The sequence below is a fragment of the Hemiscyllium ocellatum genome, chromosome 16 (genome assembly GCF_020745735.1).
Source record: "Hemiscyllium ocellatum isolate sHemOce1 chromosome 16, sHemOce1.pat.X.cur, whole genome shotgun sequence".
Classification (NCBI taxonomy): Eukaryota; Metazoa; Chordata; class Chondrichthyes; order Orectolobiformes; family Hemiscylliidae; genus Hemiscyllium; species Hemiscyllium ocellatum.
Window position 1 is genome coordinate 79,834,129 of NC_083416.1, and position 12,545 is coordinate 79,846,673.

A 12,545-nucleotide genomic window follows, 5' to 3' on the forward strand; every position below is an offset into this window, starting at 1 on the left:
CACTTTTCTGAGATTCCCACGTTTCAGATTTGTGAAATCGTATTTGATGAAGATGGCCTACGTGATATGTCCCGTCACCAAAATGCTGATGACTTATTACTTTGACCGTGCATAAGTAATAAGTTTCAAATGTTTAGGTCAAATTACACTCTAAAACTGCTTTCGTAACTTTTGAAAATGACATTCCAGGGCAAGTCAAGCAGTTGATTTTATAATTGACTCGATTTTATGGTTGTTCAATTTTAAACATACACGAGAACAGACTTGCTTTAAGAAATGTTGATGTAATTATCGAAAAGGACTGGTTGTGTCGCTGTGTACCAATGAGAAAGCCAAATACAGCGTTAGATCTATTGTCCCTCCTCCATCACGGCTAGAGATCAGAATCAACCAGAGAAGCAAGCAGTGCCTCCGTTTAGGTTGTGGGGACCAGATTAAACTCGCGACCTTGTACATTCGTCATTAGACTTTGCTGTACGTAATTTGTGTTCAGACTGCAGTTTAATTGACCACCGAGGCCTGGTTCAGGAAAGCATTCAGTCCAGAACAATGGCGAATTTGCAGAGCAACGACGCCTCAGCATTCAAAACGTTCGCTTTTATTTTTCTGTTAAGTACACCAGGTTTGATTTTTGGACAAATTCGTTATTCGTTCCCCGAGGAGCTGGAACCAGATGCTTTAATTGGGAATATCGCTAGGGGCTTGGGACTGAATGCACGGCAACTGTCAGCTCGCAAATTCCGACTCTCCTCTGATGCTGGAAGCCAGTATATGAAGGTTAGTGTGGATAATGGCGATTTATCCATTCGCGAGAGAATCGACAGGGAACATATCTGTGGAGCAGTAGCTAGATGTGTTCTTCCTTTTGAAATGGTAGTAGAAAATCCTTTCGAGATTTATCGCGGTGAAGTGGAGATTTTGGACATAAATGATAATGCGCCCAGTTTCACGGATAGCACCATTACCCTACAGATGGCTGAATCAATTGCACCAGGGGCACGCTTCCCACTCGAGAGTGCGCAGGATCCGGACGTTGGGATAAATGCTGTCACCACCTACACACTCAGTTCTAACCAGCACTTCGGCCTAAAAGTGCAGACAACGGAGGACGGCGTTAAAATTGTCGAATTATTGTTGGAGAAAGCTCTGGACCGCGAGCAGAATCCGTCCTTTCAGCTTGTACTGACAGCTACTGATGGAGGGACTCCTCCCAGGTCTGGTACCGTCCAGATCCTCATTACCGTATTGGATAGTAATGATAACTCACCAGTTTTCGATCTTGCAATTTACCGGAGTAGCTTAGCAGAAAACTCACCTAAGGGAACCTTGGTGACCAGGGTCAGCGCTACTGATTTGGACGAAGGTTCGAATGCTGAAGTAACCTATTCTTTCAGCAAACTTGCCTCCCCACGGGTGAGAGAATTATTCCGTTTGAACCCCAGAACAGGGGAGATCAAAGTGGAAGGAACAGTAGACTTTGAAAAAACAAACAGTTATTCACTTGATGTACAAGCTGTGGACAAAGGCTCACCTGCAATTGCGGGACATTCAAAAGTCCTTATTAAGGTCGTTGATGTAAACGACAACGCCCCCGAGATAAAGGTGACACCTGTGTCCAGCACAGTCTCCGAGGATGTTGCGCCAGGAACTTTGATATCTTTGATCAATGTAATGGATCAAGATTCTGGTAAAAATGGGCAGGTAAACTGTCAGATTTCAAAGCTCGTCCCGTTTAAGCTTCAAGAATCTTCTAGCAACCATTACAAATTGATTTCCAACGGTTTGCTGGATCGTGAAACAGTCTCTACTTATGACATATTATTTTTAGCCAGGGATTCGGGGTCTCCACCACTATCAACAAATGTAACCATCAGGATTTCGGTTTCTGATGTAAATGATAATGCTCCTCAATTTGCCCAAATGTCGTACGCCGTGTATGTGATGGAGAACAATGCACCCGGTGCCTCGGTTTTCACAGTCACTGCTCTGGATGCAGACACGGACGGGAATTCCTTTGTTTCCTATGATATAATGGCAAGCAAGGTCCAAGATTTTCAAACATCTTCTTTGATCAATGTTAACTCCAATAATGGGGACATTTACGCACTGCGCTCTTTTGACTACGAGCAAATGAAGAGCTTCCAGGTCCAAGTTCAAGCCCGTGATTCTGGAGTTCCGCCTCTGAGCAGCAGTGCAACAGTCAATGTGATTATCCTCGATCAAAATGACAATGCTCCAGTCATTGTTTCACCCTCTGCACAGAGTGGATCAGCAGCGGAGGTGATCGTGCCTCAGTCAGCCGGCCAGGGTTACTTGGTCACCAAAATAATTGCAACTGATGCTGATTCTGGTCAGAACGCTAGGCTGTTTTATCAAGTCATAAAAACCACTGATCCCAGTTTGTTCACTGTCGGGCCTAACTCTGGAGAAATCAGAACAGCCCGAGATATCTTGGAGCAAGAAGCGTCCAGGCAACGGTTAGTGGTATCGGTGAAAGACAATGGGCAGCCAAGCCTCTCCAGCACTATTACAATCCTCTTCTCAATCTTGGCTAACGTTACTGAACGATTCTCTGAAAGTAAAACCTTTGTCAGTAATCCTGAAGATATATCAGACTTAAATCTCTATTTAATTGTGGCTTTAGGTTCAACTACCTTAATATTTCTCGTGACCATAATTTTCCTGATTGGAATCAAATGTAAACAGGACAGAGGCATCATTGAAAACTACAGCTCGCCAGTATGTTGCTGCACACGGGAGGATTCAAATTATTCATATACTGAACGATCTGTACCAACAGATCCTTTAAATTATGCTGGTGTCGGCGAAATTGGTCCCAATGCTGAACCATATCGCTATACAGTTTGCCTTTCTCCAGAATCTTCCAAGACTGATTTTTTGTTCTTGAAACCTTTTAATTCAACTTTGCCACAATAGTAGTGTTAAGTGATGTTGCTATAACAGATTAAAGAAAAGGGCAAGTTATTTAGTTCCTCTGATCACATATACTTGTCCAGTTCCAAAGGAAGTTGAGTGGGAATACAAAGTCTGGTTGTAATTCAAATTTATGAATATTGATATAAATGTCATTCGTAATAATAATATTATTAATAATAAAAATAGGCAAATGAACAATAGAAAAATCTGCAAAATAAATCAATAGTAAATCACTTTGGGGGTTAGACTTCACTCTTTGTTTCTGACTATCATTTGCAATATATTGAAGAAACCAATGTATTTATGCAAACCTTTCTTTGTTAAAATAATACACTGTAAAGTTGGTACAACACTTCAGCAAAATTTTAATAGAAAATATGACATTTTTGTACATGCTAACAATGCATGAGATTTATACACAGATTAGGAATATGACTTCTAAGTAATTGTGAATATTTAAGGGTATCAAGGGCATGCTGATTATGATTTTAGATTTATTAATCAGATGCCTTTAATAATGCTCCAGAAACTAGACTTCAGATAGCACCTCCACAACAGTGCAGTTTAAAATAAGTTAGTGTATTTGGTGAGGAAATTGCAAGATTGTTGCACCAGAATCCCTATTACAGGAACTCCTGGTTTGTAACGAACACCATGCCCATCCAAATCTGGGTAAGTCATTTGGAAATGATAATTGCTCAGTTTAATATGACTATTTTAAAGAGTCTAATAAGAATAAGGTTGGATAGGCAACTTATGACAGACTCAGGTACCCGGTAGGAACAAAATCCAGAATTCAGTCTTCTTTACTAGCATTTGGAGACTTGTGGCAAAATGTGAGAGAGTTGTGGCATAGACGACTCAGGCTACAGAATGACCAATTCATGCTCCCAGAAGCATACCTTTAAACCAGTGTTGGACACACTTCTAGCACCACCCCATGTATGTCTTGTCCCACTAGCAGGTAGCTCCACCAAAGATGGCAGTGTGGCAGCCTTTGTTGTAAGAGAGTGTCTCTGGTGCAATTTTCTCTCTAACCTCTGCTTGTAATGTTTCATAGATTTGATGCACTGCACTATTCCTTCGTAATTAATAAAGGAATGTTGCCCCTACATAGTCTGTTGTTTCCTATGGTGCCTTGTCAATTTTGCTATTGCTTATCTGCAGAACCAAGCATGAACATTGACTGTCAAACCTCAGCCATCTCACTTTGTACCAGATTTGATTCCAACCGGTAGGGATTTGTTTTCCTTATTTTCATTGATTTAAGATTTGCTCATGACCCTTCGTGCTACTTTTGGTAAAATGCTGCTCTGATACCTCCCTTCATGTCGCTTGGTCAACATCCTGGAATGCCCTTCCTCAGGGCATTGTGGGGCTACCTACAGCTAATGGATCACAGTCGGTTAAGGAGATAGCTTATCACCACTTCTCAAGAGCAATTAAGGGTGGACAATTAAGACTAGCCAGTGGTGCGCATATCCCATATCCCATGAATGAATTTTAAAAATGCCAAAACCAGCCATTTTCACATCACATCTAGAATTCAGATTTTTTGTCCATGGCTGAATAAGATTGTATGTATTCAGCCTCAGTTGTGGCTGTGACTAAAGCCCAACATGTGTCAATGGGCAAATTATTGCTCAGCAAATGTTTCTTTTTTAGTAGTATAAGCGACACTTCTGTCACTTTACTGATGTTCATGAGTAGACTAGTGGGGGCGATGGCTTGCTAGGTTGGAGCTGTTCTGCTTTTCATGTACAGGACATGCTTGCATAGTTTTTCACACTGTAGTGTCGATGCCAGAGTTTTAACTATCGTGGAATAATATGTCTCAAGTTGGAGCAGGTCCGAGAGAACAGTCTTCAGTACAACTGCTAGAATATTGTCACAGTCATATTATTTACAGTATTCAGTGCATCCATGACTCTTTTGATACTACGTGGAGTGAGCTGAAACAGCCAAAAAACCGACAAATCAGTTGCTATGGTCCTCCGGATGATGACTGATGTTGAAAGCTTTAATTGATAGGTCTATGAAGCCCCATTGACACACAATAAGTCTGCTCAACAAGTGATGTTTCGCCTTCCATCAGTGCATGAGTCTCATTCCTGTATCGGTTGATAAATGGAATTAAAACTGAATTCCAGAAAGGAGGTTATAGAGTGACTGCAGTTAATAATCTGTAAGTATTTGAACAATTGTGGCATATTATATTGTGAATACAACTTTTGTGTTTCTGCACCTGAGAGGGTTCTTAGCATGAAAGAAGACATTTGTTGCTGTTAACTTGAAGATGAGGCCAATTCTCTAAGCCCATCTCTGCGTCAACATAGAACATAGTAAAGTACAGCACAGAACAGGCCCTTTGGCCCACGATGTTGTGCCGAGGTTAATCTTAATGTAAAATATAGTAACTTAACCTCCGCACACCTCAACTCACTGTTTTCCATGAGCATATCCATCAGTTCCCAATGACTCTGCTTCCACCACCACAGCTGGCAATGCATTCCATGCATTCACCACTCTCTGCATAAAGAACCTACCTCTGATGTCTCCTTTATACCTTCCTCCTAATATCTTCAAACTATGACTCCTTGTACCAGTCAATCCTCCCTGGGGAAAGGTCTCTGGCTATTGACTCTATCTATTCCACTCATTATCTTGTATACCTCGATCAGATCTCCTCTCCAGAGAAAAGAGAGAAAAGTCCGAGCTTATTCAACCATTCTTCATAAGGTATACCCTCCAGTCTGGCAGCATCCTGGTAAACTTTCTTTGCACCCTCTCCATAGCCTCTATATCTTTCCTATAATAGGGCGACCAGAACTGGACACAATATTCCAAGTGCAGTCCCATGAGGGACTTGTAGAGCTGTAGCAAAACCTCGCAGCTCTTAAATTTGATCCCCCTGTTAATTAAAGCCAAAACACCATATGCTTTCTTAACAACCCTATCAACTTGGGTGGAAACTTTGAGGGATCTATGTACTTGCACAACCAGATCCCCCTGTTGCTCCACACTGCCAAGAATACTGTCTTTAATTCTATATTCAGTATTTGAGTTCGACATTCTAAGATGCATCACTTCACATTTAGCCAGGTTGAACTCCACCTGCCATTTCTCAGCCTGGCTCTGCATCCTGTCTATGTCGCACAGCAGCCTGCAATAGCCCGCTATACTAGCGATGACAACTCCACCCTTTGTGTCATCTGCAAGTTTACTAATCCACCTCTTAACCTCCTCATCGAAGTCATTTATAAAAACTCCAAAGAGCAGAGGCCCAAGAACAGAGCCATGCAGGACCCCACTCAACACCGACCTCCAGTCATAATTTTTTCTAAATATAAACACTCTCTGCCTTCTGTCATCCGGCCAATTCTGAATCCAGATAGCCAAATCTCCCTGTATCCCATTCATCCTGACTTTATGAATGAGCCTACCATGGGGAACCTTACCAAATACCTTGATGAAGTCCAGATACACCGCATCCAGTGCCCGACCTTCATCGACCTGTGTTGTCACCTCCTAAAAGAACTCAAGTTGGTTCATGAGTTGTAGTCTTTCAAAATTATTCGGATCTTGGAAAGATTCCATTAATTTAGAAAGCCTCAAATATAAGTACCTTGTGCTTAAAAGGCATGTGGGTGAGTACAGGAATAGGGAAATGCTGACAAGTAGGACTAGATTAATTTTGGATATCTGATCTTCATGGATGAGTTGGGTCAACAGACCTGTTTTTATTCTATACATCCCTATTACTCTCTGACTCCAAGTCCTGCCTTCATACTAAGGATAGACTCCAACTGTGTTGAATGTTATAGATTGGGAACACAGTGGGCAGTATAGTGACTCAATAGTTAGCACTGCGCCAGGAATCATTTCCAGCTACTGATGACTGGGGATGTGGAGTAAAAACAGTCCATGGTTGTGTGTGTTTCCTCCAGGTGCTCCAGTTTATTCCCACAGTCCAAAGATGTGCAGGTTACATGGATTGGCCATGTGAAAGTATCTGTTGTGTCCAGGGATGTGCAGCCTAGGTGGATTAACCATGGGGAATGCTGTGTTATAGGGATAGGATAAAAAATGAGGTCTGCAGATGCTGGAGATCACAGTTGAAAATTCGTTGCTGGTTAAAGCACAGCAGGTCAGGCAGCATCCAAGGAATAGGAAATTTGACGTTTCGGGCATAAGCCCTTCATCAGGAATGAGGAGAAAGTGCCAGGCAGGCTAAGATAAAAGGTAGGGAGGAGGGACTTGGGGGAGGGGCGATGGAGGTGTGATAGGTGGAAGGAGGTCAAGGTGAGGATCATAGGCCGGAGTGGGGTGGGGGCGGAGAGGTTAGGAAGAAGATTGCAGGTTGGGAGGGCGGTGCTGAGTTGAGGGAACCGACTGAGACAAGGTGGGGGGAGGGGAAATGAGGAAACAGGAGAAATCTGAGTTCATCCCTTGTGGTTGGAGGGTTCCCAGGCGGAAGATGAGGCGTTCTTCCTCCAACCGTCGTGTTGTTATGTTTTGCCGATGGAGGAGTCCAAGGACCTGCATGTCCTCGGTGGAGTGGGAGGGAGAGTTAAAGTGTTGAGCCACAGGGTGGTTGGGTTGGTTGGTCCGGGCGTCCCTGAGGTGTTCTCTGAAGCGTTCTGCAAGTGCAGCGGATGCAATAGATGATGTGTGTGAAGTTACAGGTGAACTTGTGGCGGATATGGAAGGATCCCTTGGGGCCTTGGAGGGAAGTGAGGGAGGAGGTGTGGGCGCAAGTTTTACATTTCCTGCGGTTGCAGGGGAAGGTGCCGGGAGTGGAGGTTGGGTTGGTGGAGGGTGTGGACCTGACGAGGGAGTCACGAAGGGAGTGGTCTTTGCGGAATGCTGATAGGGGAGGGGAGGAAAATATATCCCTGGTGGTGGGAGGTCCGTTTGGAGGTGACGGAAATGATGGCGGATGATACGCTGTTTACGGAGGTTGGTGGGGTGGTAAGTGAGAACCAGTGGGGTTCTGTCTTGGTGGCGGTTGGAGGGGCGGGGATCAAGGGCGGAGGAGCGGGAAGTGGAGGAGATGCGATGGAGGGCATCGTCGATCACGTTTTGGGGGGAATCTGCGGTCCTTGAAGAAGGAGGCCATCTGGGCTGTGCGGTGTTGGAACTGGTCCTCCTGGGAGCAGATGCGGCGGAGACGAAGGAATTGGGAATATGGGATGGAGTTTTTACAGGGGGCAGGGTGGGAGGAGGTGTAGTCCAGATAGCTGTGGGAGTCGGTCGGTTTATAGTAGATGTCTGTGTTGAGTCGGTCGTCTGAGATAGAAATGGAAAGGTCTAGGAAGGGGAGGGAGGAGTCTGAGACAGTCCAGGTGAATTTGAGGTCGGGATGGAAGGTGTTAGTAAAGTTGATGAACTGTTCAACCTCCTCGTGGGAGCACGAGGCAGCGCCGATACAGTCATCGATGTAGCGGAGGAAAAGGTGGGAGGTGGTGCCAATGTAGTTGCGGAAGATGGACTGTTCCACATATCCTACGAAGAGACAGGCATAGCTGGGGCCCATGCGGGTGCCCATGGCAACTCCTTTAGTTTGGAGGAAGTGCGAGGATTGAAAAGAGAAGTTATTCAGGGTGAGGACCAGTTCAGTCAGTCGAAGGAGGGTGTCAGTGGAAGTGTACTGGTTGGTGCAGCAGGAAAGGAAGAAGCGGAGGGCTTTGAGTCCTTCGTGATGGGGGATGGAGGTGTACAGGGACTGGATGTCCATCGTGAAAATAAAGCGTTGGGGACCGGGAAGCGAAAATCCTGGAGTAGGTGGAGGGTGTGGGTGGTGTCCCGAACGTAGGTGGGGAGTTCTTGGAGTAAGGGGACAGAACCGTGTCAAGGTATGCGGAGATGAGTTCGGTGGGGCAGGAGCAGGCTGAGACAATGGGTCGGCCGGGGCATTCAGGTTTGTGGATTTTGGGCAGGAGGTAGAAACGAGCAGTGCGGCGTTGTGGGACTATGAGGTTGGAGGTGGTGGATGGGAGATCTCCTGATGTAGTAGTTTGGCGCCCGACCTCTATACGGCTGAGGCCAAACGCCAACTCGTGGACACCTCCTCTTATCGCCCTCTCGACGACGACCCCACCTCCCACCACCAAACCATCATCTCCCAGATCATCCATAATCTCATCACCTCAGGGGATCTCCCATCCACCGCCTCCAACCTCATAGTCCTACAACCCCGCACCGCCCACTTCTACCTCCTGCCCAAAATCCACAAACCTGAATGCCCCGGCCGACCCATTGTCTTAGCCTGCTCCTGCCCCACCGAACTCATCTCCGCATAACTTGACACGGTTCTGTCCCCTTTAGTCCAAGAACTCCCCACCTACGTTCGGGACACCATCCACGCCCTCCACCTACTCCAGGATTTTCGCTTCCCCGGTGCCCAATGCCTTATTTTCATGATGGACATCCAGTCCCTGTACACCTCCATCCCCCATCACGCAGGACTCAAAGCCCTCCGCTTCTTCCTTTCCCGCTGCACCAACCAGTACCCTTCCACTGACACCCTCCTTCGACTGACTGAACTGGTCCTCACCCTGAATAACTTCTCTTTTCAATCCTCGCACTTCCTCCAAACTAAAGGAGTTGCCATGGGCACCCGCATGGGCCCCAGCTATGCCTGTCTCTTCGTAGGATATGTGGAACAGTCCATCTTCCGCAACTACATTGGCACCACCCCCCACCTTTTCCTCCGCTACATCGATGACTGTATCGGCGCTGCCTCGTGCTCCCACGAGGAGGTTGAACAGTTCATCAACTTTACTAACACCTTCCATCCCGACCTCAAATTCACCTGGACTGTCTCAGACTCCTCCCTCCCCTTCCTAGACCTTTCCATTTCTATCTCAGGCGACCAACTCAACACAGACATCTACTATAAACCGACCGACTCCCACAGCTATCTGGACTACACCTCCTCCCACCCTGCCCCCTGTAAAAACTCCATCCCATATTCCCAATTCCTTCGTCTCCGCCGCATCTGCTCCCAGGAGGACCAGTTCCAACACCGCACAGCCCAGATGGCCTCCTTCTTCAAGGATCGCAGATTCCCCCCAAACGTGATCGACGATGCCCTCCATCGCATCTCCTCCACTTCCCGCTCCTCCGCCCTTGATCCCCGCCCCTCCAACCGCCACCAAGACAGAACCCCACTGGTTCTCACCTACCACCCCACCAACCTCCGTAAACAGCGTATCATCCGCTGTCATTTCCGCCACCTCCAAACGGACCCCACCACCAGGGATATATTTCCCTCCCCTCCCCTATCAGCGTTGCGCAAAGACCACTCACTTCGTGACTCCCTCGTCAGTTCCGCACCCCCCACCAACCCAACCTCCACTCCCGGCACCTTCCCCTGCAACCGCAGGAAATTTAAGACTTGCACCCACACCTCCTCCCTCACTTCCCTCCAAGGCCTCAAGGGATCCTTCCATATCCGCCACAAGTTCACCTGTAACTCCACACACATCATCTATTGCATCCGCTGCACCCGATGTGGCCTCCTCTACATTGGGGAGACGGGCTGCTTACTTGCAGAACGCTTCAGAGAACACCTCAGGGACGCCCGGACCAACCAACCCAACTACCCCGTGGCTCAACAGTTTAACTCTCCCTCCCACTCCACCGAGGACATGCAGGTCCTTGGACTCCTCCACCGGCAAAACATAACAACACGACGGTTGGAGGAAGAACACCTCATCTTCCGCCTGGGAACCCTCCAACCACAAGGGATGAACTCGGATTTCTCCTGTTTCCTCATTTCCCCTCCCCCCACCTTGTCTCAGTCGGTTCCCTCAACTCAGCACCGCCCTCCCAACCTGCAATCTTCTACCTAACCTCTCCGCCCCCACCCCACTCCGGCCTATCACCCTCACCTTGACCTCCTTCCACCTATCACATCTCCATCGCCCCTCCCCAAGTCCCTCCTCCCTACCTTTTATCTTAGCCTGCCTGGCACTTTCTCCTCATTCCTGATGAAGGGCTTATGCCCGAAACGTCGAATTTCCTATTCCTTGGATGCTGCCTGACCTGCTGTGCTTTAACCAGCAACACATTTTCAATTATAAAGATAGGGTACGGGCTGGCTCTGGGCAGGATATTCTACCAGGAGTTGACATGACTTAATGACCCCAACGACCTGTTTCCAAACTGTAGGGATTCTATGATTCTATAACTCAAGAATGGGCAATTTGGACCATCAACAGAATTGTGATCAAATACGAACTATAGCCTCATTTTCAGATAAATACCAGACCACCATTACTACCTCCTAAAGAATCAATTTTGGTAAAATGAAAATTGAAGGTTGGCAGATCAGGATTAGCAGCAGGCATGCCTAATAACCAGATGTCAAAATGATGAAGCCACAACGCAGGGCTACTTACATGCAAAATACTGATGTTTAGAGAAATGGATCAACCTTAAAATGTGCAAAGCGTTGGACAATTACACAACTCTCCGGAGGAGGGGACTTCACAATACCCTCATCTTCAATAATGGGGATCCCAGAATACAGAGCACAAGATAAGGCAAAAGCATTTGTAACAATCTTCTGCCAGAAGTGCTGTGTGGACAATGCATAACTATCTCGTTCTGAGGCCTGTAGCATCACAGATGCCAGCCTTCAGCAAATTCGATTGAAATATATATGTCAAGTTAAAAAAAAAGCAGCTGAAGTCAAAGGCTATGGATACTGTCATGTTCTGGAAAGAGTCGAAGACTTTTGAACTAGAACCAGCTCTGTCTGTTATTCAAACACTTCCTATACAGTTGCAAATTTGGCATCTATCTGTCCATTGTCCTGCTTTATTTACGTACAGGTCATATCTGGGCAATTTTCCGCCTTGTTGAATAGATGCCAAAGTCGTATCAGTACTGGAAGAGCTTGGCAATGGGAATGCCAAGATATATAACACAAGTCTTCATAACTATTGCCACAATATTGTCAGGGCCCTTAGCCTTTGCACTCTCCAAAACCTCCAACCGTTTGTTGACATTGAGTAAATCAAATTGATTGAAGGGTGGTATTTGTGATGCTGGAGATTACTGGAGGAGGTCGAGATGGATGAAAATATTTCTTCCTTGTACAAAAACAAACAAAATCAAAGATTAATACAACACAGAATTATGACCTTTGGCTCATCAATACAGCACCAACAAATGATGCCTTTCTATGCAGTCCATACCCCTCTACTCCCTGCCTCTTCTTATATATGGAAGATGTCTCTTAAACGTTACTATTGCATTCGCCTCTTTCACTTCCTCTGGCAGCGCATTTCAGGTATTTACCACTCTCTGTGTAAAAGAAAACCTTGCCTTTTAAACACATTTAAACTTACCCCCTTTTAATTTAAGTCTATGCCACCTAGTAATTGACATTTCTACTCTGGGGAAAAATATGCTGACTAACAATTCTCTTTGCGCTTCTCATGATTTTGTAAATTTCTATCAGGTCACCCCTCATCCTTCAATGTTCATGTGAAACCAAATCACGCTTGATCAAACTCCCCTCATAGCTAATACCCTCCAAATCAGGCGACATTCCGATAAATTGTTTCTGTACCCTCACAAAAGCTACCATATTGTTC

General features: G+C 46.0%; 1 protein-coding gene across 1 annotated transcript in view; it reads left to right on the forward strand.

The window, feature by feature from the left end:
• The first annotated feature begins 302 nt into the window (after nucleotides 1-302).
• Nucleotides 303-12,545, forward strand: part of LOC132823103 (uncharacterized) — a 110,600-nt gene continuing 98,357 nt past the window's right edge. Inside the window, 1 exon segment of the mRNA XM_060836642.1 lies at nucleotides 303-2,936. Coding sequence (XP_060692625.1) covers nucleotides 550-2,936 — 2,387 coding nt within the window. The 5' untranslated portion in view covers nucleotides 303-549.